Source organism: Erinaceus europaeus, chromosome 3 (assembly GCF_950295315.1).
Source record: "Erinaceus europaeus chromosome 3, mEriEur2.1, whole genome shotgun sequence".
Lineage (NCBI taxonomy): Eukaryota > Metazoa > Chordata > Mammalia > Eulipotyphla > Erinaceidae > Erinaceus > Erinaceus europaeus.
The window spans coordinates 123,252,886-123,270,739 of record NC_080164.1 but is presented as its reverse complement, the minus strand read 5'-3'; the positions used below and the strand labels follow the sequence as shown (position 1 = coordinate 123,270,739).

Below are 17,854 nucleotides of genomic sequence, written 5' to 3'. Positions count from 1 at the left end.
ATGTTATTGGTATTTTAAGATTTAAGAACATGTTGCAATGATTAATTTTAATTTTACTGAAAAGAGGGCAGAGAACTGGAAACGATTTCGACAGTTATAAAGAACAAAGATCTGGAATAATTGAGAAGAAGAAAGATTTTTGGAAAATACATCACAAAAGTTTTCATACCTAGAAGTATGAGTTTTAGAAGCAGAACAGGAACGGTGGTGAGGATATGTGAGAAATAATTGAAGAAATTTTCATGAGCTGGAAAAAAGATAAAGAATTTTAGAATGAAAAAACAAACACCCAGCTGGATGTATGGAAAAAGATCTTCATCAAGACACATCTAGTAAAATTTCAGAATTTCTAAGGATAAAAGGCAAATTCTCAGTTACTGTCAGAGAGAAGAATTAAAAAAAAAAAAAGGGAAAATTAAATATCTGAGTTCTGCAACCTTGCAGAATTCTTGAATATAGTGGACCAGTATCTTCTCCATGTGAGAGAAAATAGATTTGGAAGTTTCATATATTCAGCCCAATGGTTATTACATAGAAGTGTACATTTTTCGTGAGTCGGGTGGTAGCGCAATGGATTATGCGCACATGGCTCAAAGCTCAAGGACCTGCGTAAGGATCCTGATTCAAGCCTCCGGCTCCCCACCTGCAGGGGAGTCGCTTCACAGGCAGTAAAGCAGGTCTGCAGGTGTCTTTCTCTCCCCTTCTCTGTCTTCCCCTCCTCTCTCCATTTCTCTCTGTCCTATCTAACAACAGCGACATCAACAATAACTACAACAATAAAATAACAAGGACAACAAAATGGGGTAAAGAAATAAGTATATAAAAAAGAATAGTTAAAAAAATAAGTGTACATTTTTCATGCACTTGGAAGAACCTTATAAAAATATTTTAGATATTACTTATATTACCATATATGAAAATACTTCAGATATTGTAGGTCAGTGAAAAATGTAACAAAGTGTAGGGTATGATGAATGAAAATAGTAGAGAGGAAGAAACAGTTTAGTTATACTGGTAATCTTGGCTTTCAAATAGGACTGAAGAAAGCTAAAAGAAAATTCAAGATTTTCATCGGTCTAGATTACATTGGCCATTCTTTTTCAATCAACAATGCCTAAATGGCATAAGATTTCATTTCATTCCATATTTACTGCTTATCTAAAACACACTGTAAATTTTATTAACTATTTTTAATTTTTAGAATCAGCCTACAAAATATGTAAAATAATTTCAGAGTAGGATGCACTGTAACAAAAATATGTAAAATTTGAACAAAGGCAATACAAAAGGGCCACTGTTTTGTTTTGTTTTTTTTTCCTTATAGTTGATAGCATATTACAGTTGGCAAACAAAGAAACAAGTAAAATAGTTTTAAGATTCAGTTGGGAATGACACTAGAAATGAGTTAACAGTGCTGTTGCCATTTTGATGCAGGTAGATAGTAAAGTTTTATTTTAGTGTCTTTATGGCCTTTTGTTACTAATGAGGGAGTTGATAGCCTTTGAATACTTAAAAATTGTACTTGCATTTATCAATCACATAATATAAAAAGATCGCAGATGTGGTGCATTTATGTTCTTAGATAATAGTAGGCATTAGAAAAGCCGTGGTCCTGGGCCACATGGTTTCTAAAACTTTATAGAGTTCATAGAAGACACAGATTCCAGGAAATGCAGAATTTACATAAAATATAATTATAGATGCATAATTCTTTTTTGACTGGCATACACTCTTGGCTTTGTGTGTTAATTCCTAGATCCTTAAATTAGAAAGTTTACTATTAAAATTTTGGTATATGGGAAAATTGAGTCCTTGCCACCAAATACCTCTGAAGACACCATTTTCTTGGATTTACTGAAGAAGATATGCCAGACTTCTTCCTAAAGTCACGTGGTCGAGGAGAGCCACAATTATTGAAGGCAGTGCATACTTTCTGGAAGAGCTGAAGAAGGAAGAGAGGAATAAAAAATGGCCTTTTTGTTGATTCTAGAGAAGGGCCTGATCTTATTCAGATATCTGTTGAATAAAATAATGTCTTATTTTGATGCCATTGTAACTTAAAGACAAGTTGGCATCCTGTTTGATTTCACAGGTAAAAAAAAAAATTAAAGGCTTAGTTTTAGGAATGTTGAATCAGAAACATCTTTTTGGAGATTTCTCATGTTTTTCAGATTTGATTTTGAAAAGCATTAAATCTTATAGTAGTATATATCTTTTGGTATTGAAAGTGTAAATTGATAGAGAGCCTAAGACCTCAGTATGCTGCCTCTAGTGAGTCTACTTGATTGTACAGTTAAGCAAGCTGGAGTGCTTAACAGCATAAAGTTTGGCAAGTGTATATGGTTAAAATGATTCAATTGTAATCCTTTTTAAACAAAGTATTTTCCTGGAAGTTAATAGAATTTGTGTAAAAGGGAGATGGTTTCCTTAAGTATACTAAAACAAATATTAAGTGTAAAATTATTTTTGACAGTTCAGCTAAATTTTTACGCATTTTATAAGTTATAACTTACTAGCCATTAAAATAATATTACCTTCACTGAGAGACTGGTGTGTGTGGAAAAAAAATATATATGGAAGGAAGTTAATAGACTTTCTAAAAATGCTTGACTCATAAGAAATTGGCAATGGAAGAGATAAAAATGGGGTTAAATCTGTTTTCATAAAGTATGTTATTGAGATATTTGTTAAAAACATAAATGGTGATAGATAGTACCTCTCATTTTATATTGTGTTAGTGTTTTGGAGGAACTGAACCTGGGACCTTGAAGCTTTAGACATAAAAGTCTTTTTGCATAATTATTATGTTATCTTCTAGCTTTTCCTGTTCTTGAGTTAATACCCTTTATAACTAAGATTTGACTTGATGTAAAAGGTTGGATTGAATTTTCTGAGTGTAGCAAATTATTTGATCATGAAGAATGGGTCACTGAACCCTCTGAGTTATAGTGAGTCAGTATTAATTTTATAAATTTACCTCACTGGTATTATACATAGATAATTCTGGGGCTGCAGAAACCATAGCACTAGGAAGGCCAGACTTGTAGTCATAAGGGCCTAAGCTTAAATCCTTGGTATCATGTATGTCATAGCTGAGCAGTAGTTTCCTTCCTGTCTTCTCTCTGTGTTATAAATAAATACTTTAAAAAACAGAATACTAAATTCTGACAAAAACTTTTGTAGTTATGAAATGCTAGAAACGAGAAATATCTGTTAGCAGTGACCTTTTTAAATACAGCTTTTCGGTGATGTTTTATGCAGCCAATCTGAAACATTAATCATGGAATGTTCAAATTTAAAAGTGAGCTCGTGGAGTGGAACACAATGCTCTTCAAAGTGGATGGTCATTTGTATTGTTTCTAATACTTTTTTATGCTGTGATTCAAGTGTTAAATCATACAAAACCAGGGATACTTGTTTTCAGGTTATTTTTCTTTGTGTGCGTGTGCACTCACATGTGGCTTTCTTGTTCCTTGTTCACAGAAATAAATGCTGATTCTAAGTAAAAAATGTAGATTTTATAATATTCCTACATTTATTGAACTTCTGTTTTGTTTCATTTCACTTTGAGAGGCTTTGTGTATTTATTGCTGTAGAAACAGAAGCACTACCTAGGCTCTAGCATATGCTGTGCCTGAGTTTGTATCAGAGGCCCCTGGCATGCAAGTGCTATTCTCTGTTACTGAGTTCTTGTACTTAGATATTTTTAAAAATATTTTTTAATCTGTTATTAAGTTTCTGTTACAAAATTTTGGTTACAATGTATAGTTCCACACCACACCTACCACCAAAGTTTCCTATTCCTACCTCCCACATCCTAAAGATAACCACCATAATTCTCACAAGTCTTACAATTTGTTTGCTTTTTTAAAAAATATATTATTTATTTATTAATGAGAAAGATAGGAGGAGAGAGAGAAAGAACCAGACATTAGTCTGGTACATGTGCTGCCAGGGATTGAATTTAGGACCTCATACTTGAGAGTCCAATGTTTTATCTACTACTCCCATCTCTGAGACCACTTCTGAGTTTTTTTTTTTTTTAACAAGTTCCTGTAAATCAACTCTAGATTCCACACATGAGTGAAACCATCCAGTAGTTGTCTTTTCATCTCTTTACTTATTTCATTAAGTATAATCACCTCCAGTTTTATCAATTTTGTCCCCAAAGGACACAATATCATCTTTTTTGATCACAGAGTATGTTTCCTGGAATATATATCCCCTAACTACTACTACTACTACTACTACTACTACTACTACTACTACTACTACTACTACTACTACTACTACTACTTCTTCTTCTTCTTCTTCTTCTTCTTCTTCTTCTTCTTCTTCTTCTTCTTTTTTTTTTAATTAAAGGAAAGAGAGAGGGTAGGGAGGAAAGAAGGAAGAGACGAAGGGGGAGAGAGAGAGAAAGAGAAAGAAACAGAATGGAGGGAAGAAGGAAGGAAGGACCCCATAACTTTTTTAGCCAGTCCTCTGTTGATGGGCATTTAGGCTTCTTAGAGATTTTTTTTGTTTTTAATTATTTATAAAATGGAAACACTGACAAGACCATAGGATGAGAGGGGTACAATTCCTACCACCAGAACTTTGTATCCCATCTCCTCACCTGATAGCTTTCCTGTTCTTTAACCCTCTGGGAGTATGGGTCATTGTGGGTTGCAGAAGGTGGAAGGTCTGGCTTCTGTAATTGCTTCTGCCCTGAACATGGGCATTCATTGACAGGTTCATCTATATTCCCAGCCTGTTTCAGTCTTTCCTTAGTGGGGCAGAGTTCTGGGGAGGCGTGCCTCCAGGACACATTGGTGAAGTCATCTGCCCAGAGAAGTCAGGTTGGCATCATGGTTGCATCTGGAACCTGGTGGTTGCAAAAAGAATTAAAGTCAAACAAATTGTTGACTTACCATGAACTTAAAGGCTGGAATATTGCAGATGAAGACTTGGGGTCTCCCATTTTGGAAATAGCTAGTAGGTCTATTTCAGGTATATTCCAAAGGGCCCATGACTTAGTTTTTGCCTGAGCCTGACATCTGATATGCAGGTGGATCCAAGTTATTGTCTGGGGGAAATGATGTCATTACTGGAAAAAGGGACTAGAAAGCTGGATCAGGGAAGAGAGTAGCTCCCAAATATGGGAAAAGTATATAAATATTGTTGACTGTAAACCCCATTGATTTGGTCTGGGGTCCATATTCAGCATAGGAGCCTCTGTAACCTCTGTATCCCTGTCGCTCTGAACTCACAGTTTGGTCATGACTAGGAACATTCCAAGTTGCACATAGATTTTTAAAAGTGAATCTTTTCACTTTAGACATTTGACTCTTACTTCAAAAATACTTTGTTGGTTAACATTTGTATAACTGAGTATGTTAACTACCACTTATATTTTAACACTTTTATCATTGGCCAGAATAAAGTATCTATCTTAGTAGTAATTTTTTAAAATTTATTCCCTTTTGTTGCCCTTGTTGGTTTATTGTTGTAGTTATTATTGTTGTTATTGATGTCATTGTTGTTGGATGGGACAGAGAATTGGAGAGAGGAGGGGAAAACAGAGGAGGAGAGACCTGCTTCACCACTTGTAAAGTGACTCCCCTGCAGGTGGGGAGCCAGAGGCTTGGACCGGGATCCTTCAGCTTCACGCCATGTGAGCTTAACCCGCTGCCCTACCGCCTGACTCGCCCAATTTTTTTTTTTTTTTTTTTTTTTTTACCAGAGCACTAATCAGCTCTGGCTTATGGTGGTGTGGGGGACTGAACCTGTGACCTATGTGTGACTCCAAAGCCTCAGACACGACAGTCTGTTTGCATAACCATTATGCTATCTACCCCCACCCTCAATTTTTTTTTAATGCAAAATGTGGTTAAATTAGATAGGTGACTCAATTTTAGGTTAGTGGTTTTAAGACAAATTTTTACCCATATTACACTGTACTCTGGTATATAAAATTAAAGAAAATTATTATTTTACTGTATTATAAGGTATTACAGAAGTCCTGAAACAGGTTCTAATTATGTTAAGTATTTCTGATTTGTTTTAGGATACTAAATAGGCAAAGAGCAAATGTTTTTACCATTAGAAATCATTCTTTGTGGTATCAGGAATTTTAAGTTATTAGAATGTATATCAAAATTTCCATTATTCAGATTTTTTTTTATTTTGCCTCCAGGGTTATTGCTGGGGTTTGGTCCCTGCACTACGAATCCACTGCTCCTGTGACCATTTTTAATTTTTTTTTTTTTTTGGAAAAGACAAAAACTGAGAGGGGAGGAGAAAATAGAAAAGGAGAGAGAAATACACCTGCAGACTTGCTTCACTGCTTGTGAAGTGACTTGTGCTTAACCAGGTGCACTACTGTCTGGCCCCAGATTTGTTATTTTTAATTTTTTAAGAATATTTATTTAATTTGGATAAAGACAGAATTTGAGAAGGCAAGGCGGGGGAGATAAAGAGAGAAATTCAGGTCCTGGAACATGATGGCAGAGGAGAACCTAGTGGGGGTTGTATTGTTACATGGATATGTTACATGTACAAACTATTGTATTTTACTATTTACAGTAAGCCATTAATCCCCCAATAAAGAAATTAAGTTAACATAAAATAAAAAGGACAGAAACAAGACAGAGAGAGAGAGAGAGAGAGAGACACTTCTTCACTACTCCTGTGCTTCCCCTCGCAATTGGGGACCTAGTACTTTAACTTAGAGTCTTATGCCTTTTCCATGGTAATGTGCATATAACCAGATGTGCCACCAACTGCCCTCCCCATAATTTTAACTTTTAACATATTCATTGATGGCGGAGGGGTGAGAGAGTCAGTATCACTGTGGCACATGCCACTTCGGACTTATGCTGTATCACCTCTTGGGCATCCATAGTATGTTATTTAATTAACAAATATTTAAGTACTCTTTTTAAAAAAATATTTATATTTATTCCCTTTTGTTGCCCTTGTTGTTTTATTGTTGTAGTTATTATTGATGTCGTCGTTGTTGGATAGGACAGAGAGAAATGGGGGGGGGGGAGAGAGACACCTGCAGACCTGCTTCACCACTTGTGAAGCGACTCCCCTGCTGGTGGGGATCCAGGGCCTCCAACCGGGATCCTTAGAGCAGTCCTTGCGCTTTGCACCACATGAGCTTAACCACTGCGCTAGCACCAGACTCCCTTGAGTACTGTTTTTAGTTACTACTGGCTGTGTATGGGTTGCTTGTTTATATAGGTTTCTGATCTGTAGGGGTGAGAGATAATAATGGATATTTTTAATTCTTTAGGAAAGCTGTTATCACACATAAGGGAAGTACCATACCTATATTGGTGTTGTTTATTTGTTTCTTGATTTTTACCAGAGCACTGCTCTGGCTTGGTGTGGGGGAATTAAACTTGGGGATTTGGAGCCTCAGGCATGGAAATCTTTTTGCATAACCATTATTCTTGCTACCCTGCCCTATCCTTATATTTCTAGACTGAAGGAAAGGGGAGAGCTTTTGATTGACTTGGATCTTAAGAGACTTGACTTCTAATGTTAATATTGGAAAGCTTTTCTTTTTTTATTTTATTTATTATTGCGTAGAGACAGAGAGAAATTGAGAGGGGTGGGAGACACACAGTAAGACACCTGCAGCCCTGCTTCAACACTTATGAAACTTTACCCCTGCTGGTGAGGACCAGGGGCTTGAACCTGGGTCCTTGAGCACTGTAATGTGTGCGCTTAACCAGGTGCGCCACCACCTGGCCCCAGAAAGCTTTTCTTGACCAATGAGAAATTAAAGAGTTACAGCGAAACTCCTGTTATTTCTTCCTGCATATGCTAGCGAAAGGATTGAGAAAGAGAAACTTTTCTGATAATTTTGAATTTGAATTTGAAGCAGTTTATTTATTTTTTAAAAATTTTCTTTATTCCCTTTTGTTCTTATTTTCTATTTTTTTTTATGTTGTTGTTGTTGGATAGGACAGAGAGAAACGGAGAGAGGAGGGGGAGAGAAAGATAGACACCTGCAGACCTGCTTCACCACTCGTGAAGCAACTCCCTTGCAGGTGGGGAGCCGGGGGCTCGAACCGATCCTTATGCTGGTCTTTGCACTTTGTGCCACCTGCACTTAACCTGCTACACTTATGTCTGACTCCCTGAAGCAATTTATTTGAAGTATGAAAAGAACTAACCTGTATTCTGAAATTAGTAAAAGCTAGTTGGCTAGTTTCTCTTAAGCTGAGTCTTATTAGTTGAAGACCTCACTTATTTTGTTTGAGAAGCCTCTAAATGCCAGAGAATATTTATTCATAAATATAGGCACTAAAATGGTGTGAGAGAAATATTTTCTGTACCACTTGTTATTCACACATTTCGGGATCGAAACCACTGTGTGTTTGAATCTCCATTGTAGTCTCTGATTCTTTTGAGGATTGATTTTTTTCATTTGTTAATTAAAATATTTTCACCTAAAGCAAGTGTGATTTGCATGATAAACTCTTAATTCAGCTGTCTAAATATTAGCTATTCTGTGTAGTTAACTTAGTTGGGAACAAGTCTAGCAGGTTGCTTAACCTCTCTGTTAGTTTCCACATATGTAAAGTACCACTTTTTAAAGATTATTTTGAGAAATAAACATATATTTGAGAAATAAAAGGCTCTTAAGTCAGTGTGGCATATAGTAAGAATGGTGTAATTTTTTTTTTTTTTTTTTAGAATAGTGAAATTGTTAATGTCAACTTAAATCACTGTCAATTTGCAGTGTTAAATAATGTTTATTTTATTTATTTTACTGTCACCTGGGTTATTGCTGGGGCTCAGTACCTGCATGATGAATCCACTGCTCCTGGTGACATTTTTTATTTTTCTTTCCTTTTATTTAATAGTATAGAGAGAATTTTAGAGGGTAAGAGAGATAGATAGGGAGAGAGACAAACACCTGTAGTAATTGCTTCATTGCTTGTAAAACTTCCCGTTTCATTTAACCAGCTGCACTACCATTCCACTCTGAATAATACATTATCAGAAATAAAATTCATATTGCATGGCATAGTAAAAGTACTTCCTAAATATCATAAGCTGAGTAGTTTATATTTTATTTCACTTAATCTTCATATTAATCTGCCGGTAAGGGCCTGGGACATTTTCTGATTTGCAGTAGATAATTCCATTTTGCATGACTGTTCCCTATTTTACAGATGAATAACAGACCCAAGAAAACTACTAAATTACTTTCCACTAAAACAGAATATCACTTTGTGAAGATAGTACTGGTAGTGTAGTATCACTTTTCTCAGCTTAGATTTGACCATGTATATCTCCATTCTCCATTTAAAAAACCAATTTTCCTGGTAGTGGGAACTAGTTGATCCAGTACAATGCACACTTTATTGTGCACAAGGACCCAGGTTTAAGCCTTTAGCCACCAGGTGGGAGCACTTTCAGGGCAGAGTCCATTGGTGGAGTAGTGCTGTCGTTTCTTTGTTTTGTTTTGTTTTGTTTTTTCCCTCACCCTCATATCTTAAAATAAAGAAATTAATAAAAAAGGAATCTTCCAGGAACAAAGTAACTGTGCCAGTACAGAGAAGCCTAGTGGTAATCCTTGTGGCAAAAGAAAAAAAAAATGTTTTCTTTAGTTCAGTACAATTTAAATTCGAAGAACATTTTGCTTTAGAATTATAGTTAAGACTGTCTAATCAGTACATAGAGGATGACTTCAAATTCAGATGTGTGACACTCCTACAAGTGTATAATGCTGCAGAATAAAGCATTTTACCACTATTTTTTTCATATCTCATTAAGAACAAATTTGATAGTATAATACATTTTTATTAAACCAAATCAATTATAGTCACGAATACATGAATTTCTTCTCTTGTCAGTTCTCCACTTTATTTTTCCTATTGAGTATCTTTCATTTATGTGAAATATTTTAGTCTTCCATGTTATTTGTGACAAAAGGGTATAAAGGCCCATATATATAGGTAGTAAATGAAGTTAGAAGTACTCCTAGAAAGTGAATATTGTCAGGACATTACATCTTGCTTTATTCACTGTAAATGAGAATGTTAATCTCATTTTCTTAGATATTTCAAGCAGGTGAATTTTTAGAAAGCCTGTTTACTATTAAAAAAATCTTCATGATAACTACTTTAGATGCCTGTAATTGTTTAAAGCATATGTTTGGTGTAAATTCTCAATTTGGCATTAACTTGCTTCATTCTTTGTGTATTTAGTACAGATATTAGTCCTTACTATAAGGCTTTGCTTAGAATAAAGTGCTTCCTAACCTACTTCAACTTCTTTTGTTTAACCAGGAAGCCAGATGTTTTAAATGGCTTTAAATACATATATATGCACACATGTATATAATTATTTATTTTTATAATTTAGATTTTTGACATTTTAAATGGTAAAAGCAAGGGACTTTTTTTTTCTGTTGAAATTACTTGATAGAAGTTTGATTTGAAAAAGAGTGTCTGTGCCTTTAAAAAAATACACAATGAGTCACCCCCTGCTCTTTTGGTAGATGCCTGGCTAGTGAACAGCTAAGCTGCTTTAGGCATGTAATAGAACATTCCATTTCCTGTTCCCTTGCTGACACAGAGGAGTGTTCCTGCTGGCAATGATCTAATCATAGTGCAGTAAGAAACCATGGCAGTTTGATAAAACATGGTGGAGACAGCGGCTGAAATGGAAGCATATGTTCTAGAAGACATTCTTGAGGTAGGGCTAGGTTTATAAATGAAATGAAAGTTGAAATCTGAACAAAGAATTCTTATCTGCCTGAATTATTTTACAGATGAATAGATTAGAGGAGAGAGCAAAGAAAAGCAGAGCATTAAAAGCAGATCCGGTCAGACCTTATTCCGTGTGAGAATGTGTCAGTTTGGCTCACATGATTACTAAACAAGTCTAGAATTATTTTGCTTCATGTTTTAGAAATTGTAGAGGCATGCTTGGTAGGAAATAGTAAAAAGACCAGACTTAAAAAGCCCTGTGCTGGTGGTGACCTTTAGATTAACTCATTAGAAGGTGGGGTCTGCAAAGCAGCTTTGAGTAGGTTTAGTATCATATGTCTTAGAATTCATTTACATATCTAAGCCTAAAGCTCCGCATGCAGTTACTATTAAAGACAGCTTTTTTGTAAGGACAAAATTAATCACATATATTAATGGATTACTTAGCTAGCACATTTTGGCTTTGGATTTTTCTGTGATTTTGTTTATTATAAAATAAATTATTAAAAACTAGAAACCTAAGCTCACAGTAAAAAATCTGCCTTTTGAATCCTGGGAATTTTAAATTACATTTTCTTTCTTCTCTTGGTTGTATCAATTTTATAGGAATCTATTTGAGTATGAATGAGTTAAAAATAGTGTCAAAATGAAACTAAATGATTTTGGCTTTTAACGTAGTGAACTATCAGACATTTGTATCTATAAGCATAGATTTTTAAATTCCACTTTCTTAAGTGGGGCTAATAAGGCTTCCCCCCTTTAAAGAAAAAATGATTACATTAAAGAGTCTTCATGATGCTTAGTGGCATTCCTGGCTATTTAGACTGCTATTTTATGAAATATTTCACTGACTTAAAAAAGATACTGAGGAGAGGGCAAGTAAGAATATACTGTAAAAGGAATCTAGGTGGGGTTAGCAGGAGAAAGCAAGCCTGTATGCGCATTATAAAGTGCTGCATGATCAATGAGCATTTTCTGGAGTCCCTCAGTATATGCTTGGAGCTGACATTGCAGCAAGTATCATGGTTGTTCTGCAGAATGAAAACTGATTCCATTGTAATACCTAGCTTCTTGCAGACACCTGACAACATAAACTTGCCCTTCCAGGAGCTTATTATGAGTTGTGCCTGTGGTATCTTTTAGTCTATATCCATCCCCCCCCCTTTTAAACTTTTATATTATGTGGGCTTCCTTAGAATTTGGTATGATGAAATTATTTTATAAATAGTGGTATAGATTTTTTCATTAGGGGCCATAAATTTTTACTCTAGTAAATTTTTTTTTTTTTTACTACAGTAGTAGCACTCAAAAAAGCCTACTTATATTATAAATTTCAGTGGTACATTTTCATTTGCATTTGAAATTTTTGTTTTGGATTTTACAGTTGAGTACTTTATAGATTTCAGTACATCTACTTTATATTTTCTTTGGACATTAAACATTTTACCATAGAGAACACTCTAGAATTCACTTTCAGTTTCTGTGGAAAACCTTGCGAATTTAGTTTTGTGTCTTAGGCATAGTATAAAAATGCTATTTTAAAAATCAATTTTGTATTAAAATTGTCATATTAAAATTTTGATTATCTAATTTGTTATTTTGTTAAGTTATTAAAGTAACCTCTGCAATTTTATTTGTTCTTTCAAATATAACAAATTTTATTCTTTTCTAATGTGATTCTTATGGACCTGTTGAATTAAACTAGACTAACGGGTTAGTTTTGTCTTTATAGAAAATATTATTAATTAGCTAGTAATTTGTTAATAGCTGGTAGATTTTGAGAAATTTCCAAATTGTAGCAAAATATGCTTCATTTTCAAACCTGTAACTACTCTTAATAACCCAGTGGTAAAAATAAACATTTAAAGAGAATATACTAATTCTTGGAATATAAATATACCTTTTTTTTTTTTTTGCTTTATACAGCAGTAAACAGTCATTTTTTTATTACTTTTTAAATAAATGGATTTTATTACTTTGATAGGACAGAGAGAAATTGAGAGGGGAAGGGAGAGAAAGAGAGACCTGAAACCCAGTTTCACTGCTTGTAAAGATTCCCTACCACAGATGGGGACCAGGGGCTTGAACTTGGGTCCTTGTGGGCCACCACCTGACCCCTACTTTTGTTTATTTATAAGATTAATTTCTGTATAAGTATCCAGTAATGAAAAGTAGTTTGTCTATATATCTTGGTAATTTTATTGTACCTCGTATTGAGCTATTTATGTTTTGAAAATCTGTTCTTTTATTTCTGCTTATACACATTAGACATTGGATCCTTTATATATTTTTTTCTGCCTTCAAGTAGAACTTAAGTCCTTTGAATCATAAGCTTTTACTATTTTTTTTAATCATGTTTCCTTACTTTGTTCCTTAAATCTCACATGAGTCTACTTATCTGGTATTTAAAAAAAACAAACTTTATTTAGTTTGATAGACATAGGCAGAAGTTGAGAGGAAGAGGGGTATGGAGAGGGAGAGATACAGAGAAGCACCTGCAACACTGCTTCACCTGCAGCACTGCTTCATGAAGCTTTCCTCCTACAGGTAGGGACTAAGGGCTTGAACCTTGGTCCTTGCACATTGTTACACACATGCTCAACAGGGTGTGCCACCACCTGGGTCCCTTTATCTGGTATTTTCTTTTCTCCTTTTCTCTTTGTTTTACTTCACTTAATATGATCCTCTCCACTTCCTTTCACATTGTAGTAAAAGGTAGTTTCATAGTTGTTTTTTTTCTATAGCTGAGTAGTATATATAGTGTATATATATATATGTATATAGTGTATGTATATATGTATATAGTGTATATATATATATGTATATAGTGTATATATACCACAATTTCTTTATTCACTTAACTATCACTAGATTTTTAAGTTATTTTCAAATTTTGGTTATTGTAAATAGTACTGAAATGAACATACATTTTCCCATATTTTTTCAATTAGTGTTTTTATATTATTCAGATAGATGCCCAACAATGAGGTTGCAGGACCATTTGGTAGAACTGGTTTTAATTTTTTTGAGAAATGTTCTTACTATTTTCCACAGAGGCTGAATGAGTTTACCCTGATACATGTTTATTCTCTTTGTTTTCCTTGTTGTTTTATTGTTGTAGTTATTGTTATTGATGTCGTCATTGTTGGACAGGACAGAGAGAAATGGAGCGAGGAGGGGAAGACGGGGAGAGAAAGATACCTGCAGACCTGTTTCACCTCTTGTGAAGCGACCCCTTGCGGATGGGGAGCCAGGGGCTCCAACTGGGATCCTTACGCCAGTCCTTGCGCAGTGCCACTTGGCACGTAACCTGCTGCGCTACCGCCTGATTCCCGAGTTACATATTTTTAAGGAGCTCTTTAAATCATAGTAAGAAAAACGTGAAATTTGCTTCTTCAGTAAATACAATGCATACTTACTCTCATGATGTTGTGGCTTGCCTTTTAAATTGTGGTTGTTCAGGATATTATATGTTCACATATACTTAGCTTGAATTTTAAACATTAAGGGACAGGGTGGTGGTGCACCTACCTAGTTGAGAGCACAGGTTACCATGTGCCAGGACTAGGGTTTAAGCACCTGCAGGGGGTTTGCTTTACAAGTGGTGAAGTAGGTCTGCAGGTGTCTATTTTTGTTCTTCTTTGTATCCCCCTCCCCTCTCTGTCTTACCAAACAAAATAGAAAGAAAAAGGGAAAATATGGGTTCTGGGAGTGGTGCATTCATAGTGCTGGCACTGAACTCCAGTGATAATCTTGGTGGTAATGAAAAAAATTATTGGTACCAAATAAACATTTTAAATGTCTAAAATTTATAGCATAACTAACAAGTCGTGCCTGTAATTCTCTTCCTTTCTTCTCCTCCCTCCCTTTTTTTTTTTCCCTTTCCTTCCTTCCTTCTTTCCTTCTCTTCTTTCCCTTCCTTCCCTTTCTTTCTTTCTCAGCCAGAGCCCTGCTCAGCTTTAGCTATGTTGGTGCTGGAAATTGAACCTGGGACTTTTGGTGCCTTAGGCATGAAAGTCTTTTGTAATAACCACTGCTATCTCCCCAGCTTGAAAAGGTTGAATTTTAACTTGTGTTATTAGTTCTCAGCTATTCAAGGTAATGAATTTAAGTAGCATAACTTGTTTCTCTATCCAACGAGTACAGTTAGTAATTTTCTTGTTCAAAGAAAATAGTCAAGTGTCTAGGTTTCTTTTTACCTGCCTTTGTTAATATGTAAATTGCTAAAAACAGACCCTGTAAGAGCTGACAATTCATATGTTTCTTTTTTGTGTTCATGTTATATTTGCCGAGATAATATAAGGATAATATAAGGGTATTATAAGGATAATATAAGGATTTGCTGAGATAATATAAGGATAGTTTTAGATTTTGATTGATTTTGATTTTTTTGATTAGTCAAATATTATATTGAGAATAAATTTTCCCACTTCAATCAATAAGAAGAGAAAGTTCTCCAGACTTTTTTAATATCTGAATTCGTGTGATCGAGTGCTTGTGTATAAACCTGAAGTTTATAAATTTAAAAGAAAAAATTTATTTTATTTTATTTTATTGAGATACACACAGAGAGAGATACAGACCAAACAAAACACTGCTCAGCTCTGGCTTATGGTGGTGCTGGAGATTGAACCTGAGACCTCAGAGCCTTTGGCATGAAAGTCTTTTACATAACCATTATACTGTTTCCCCAACCCAGTTTATTAACTTAAAAATTTTTTTTATCTTTATTTATTGGATAGAAACAGTCAGAAATCAAGAAGGCAGAGGAGAGAGAGAGAGAAAGAGAGACACCTGCAGCCCTGGTTCACCACTGCAAAGCTTTCCTTCTGCAGGTGAGGACCGGGGACTCGAATCCGGGTCCTTGTGCACTGTAACATGTGAGCTCAACCAGGTGTGTCACCACCTGGTCCCTATTAACTTTTTAATATGAAAAGTAAAAACATTGTTTCAGAAATTTGGTTACTGTATGGTCTGGTTTTGTAGTTTGTTGGACTTCCTTTATTAATTTTCTATAAGAATTATCTCAGGAGTGAGAAATTTGCATGGGTTCTTGCATCTTTCAATTAGGTTGTAAATGCTTTTTTATGTATATTATTTCATGTTATTTTTAGCATTTCATTTTTTATTCTTAAAAATACATTTCTTTATTTTATAGGACAGAGAGAAATTGAGAAGTGATGGGAATATAGTGAAGGAGAGCAGCTTCAGGCTGCTTCCCCTAGCCACAACACCAAAACTTCTTCCTTCAGTGCAGTGGGGACAAGGCTCAAACCTGGGTAGTACAGGTGACAAAGCAAGCATACTATCCAAGTGGGCATACATTTCCTTTTAAAAAGCTTTATTATTTAAATAAGAAAGAGATAGAAGCCAGGAACCACTCTAGTACATATGAAACCTGAATTGTCAGGCATGCAAGTCTTGTCATCTCAGTATTTTACTTTTTTAAAAAAAAGGCAATTTTGGGGCCAGAGAGATAGCACACTTGGTAGAGGGCATACCTTGCCATGTCTGTATCCCATGTGAGAGCTCCAATGCATCAGTGATGGTGTCATGCTGTTGTTCCCTTTTTTCCCTTCCCCTTTTCGGGTTAAGTGCACGCAAGGACAGGTGTAAGGATCCCGGTTCAAGCCCCAGCTCCCCATCTGCAGGGGAGTCACTTCACAGGTGGTGAAGCAGGTATGCAGGTATCTTTCCTCCTCTCTGTCTTCCCCTCCTCTCTCCATTTCTCTCTGTTCTATCCAACAACAAAGCAACGTCAACAATGGCAATAATAACCGCAACGAGGCTGCAACAACTAGGGCAACAAAAAAGGGGGGAAAAATGGCTTCCAGGAGCGGTGGATTCATGGTGCAGGCACCGAGCCCAGCAATAACCCTGGAGGAGAAAAAAAAGAAAGAAAAAAAAAAAGAAAAATAAGATTGAGTGTCAGTGGGATAGCTCATCTGGCTAGTGCTTCTTTGTCATATGCATAACCCTGTTTCAACCCCTTGCTTGCACTGGGTGAAATATCAGTATTGTGGTATTTTTTTCCTCTGTCTGTCTTAATCTGGAAAAGTCGATTTAGTGCAGTAAAACCCTGGTGACTACCCCAGCCTTTTCTTAAAACAAAACAAAACAAACAAACAAAATATTTAAAGAATTACAGGATGACCGTAGCTATCTCAACTGGTAGAGCACAGGACTTGCATGCCTGAGTAGCCCAGTTTGTTCCATAGCACTGAATGTACCAAATTTGGTACTCTGACCTCTCTGTCTTTCCCTCTGTATTTCTTATGAAACTCAGGGTAGAGTGATAGCTCATAGGATACTGTGATCATTTTACATTACACAGGAATCCATGTTCATGCCTTCATTCACCACATGGGCACACCATGCAGAGGGGAAGAAGCTTCATGAATGGTGATGCAATGCTTTGCTCTCTCTTCTCACCCTTTATCTAAAAAGAAAAGTAAAGTAAAAAGAAAAAAAAAAGTAAAAAGAAAAGAAAGTAAAGGAAATATTAAAAAAAAAAAAACCACAGGGGCTGGGTAGTTGTGCTGTGGGTGAAGTGCCAGGACTGGCACAAGAATCCTGGTTCAAGCCCCTGGCTCCTCACCTGCAGAGGGATCGCTTCACAAGCAGTGAAGCAGGTCTGCAGGTGCCCATCTTTCTGTCCCCTTCTCTGTCTTCCCCATCTCTCTTGATTTTTCTCTGTCCTATCCAACAACAGCAGCAATAGCAACAATAAAAATAACAACACAACAAGGGCAACAAGATGGGAAAAAATGGCCTCCAGGAGCAGTGGATTCCTAGTGTAGGCACTGAGCCCCAGTGATAACCCTGGAGGCTAAATAAATAAAATAATACTTTCCCCCCTTGCATTCAGGGTTATTGCTGGGGCTCAGTGCCTGCACTAGGAATCCATTGCTCCTGGTGGCCATTATTTTTCTGTTTTTTTTTTTTTTTTTTTCCGTTGTTGTTAGTGGTGCTACTGTTGTTGCACAGGACAGAGAGAAATTGAAAGAGGAGGGGAAGAAGGGGAGAGAAAGATAGACACCTGCAGACCTGCTTCACTGCTTGTGAATCAAACCCCCCTTCCCACAGGTGGGGAGTCTGGGGCTTGAACCAAGATACTTGTGCCTATTCCTTGCACTTTG

General features: G+C 35.8%; 1 protein-coding gene across 10 annotated transcripts in view; it reads left to right on the top strand.

Moving 5' to 3' along the window:
* The window catches only part of ANKRD17 (ankyrin repeat domain 17), a 154,185-nt gene that overhangs the window by 29,494 nt on the left and 106,837 nt on the right, over nucleotides 1-17,854 (top strand). The window contains exon 1 of one of the 10 annotated variants that reach the window (XM_007523548.3): nucleotides 10,611-10,701. The exons of 8 other annotated variants lie outside the window; for them this stretch is intronic. In XM_007523548.3, coding sequence (XP_007523610.1) covers nucleotides 10,648-10,701 — 54 coding nt within the window. In that variant the 5' untranslated portion in view covers nucleotides 10,611-10,647. Of the gene's footprint in view, nucleotides 1-10,610; nucleotides 10,702-17,854 lie in introns of those variants that run through there. One more of the 10 variants, XM_060187845.1, reaches the window with a different exon arrangement.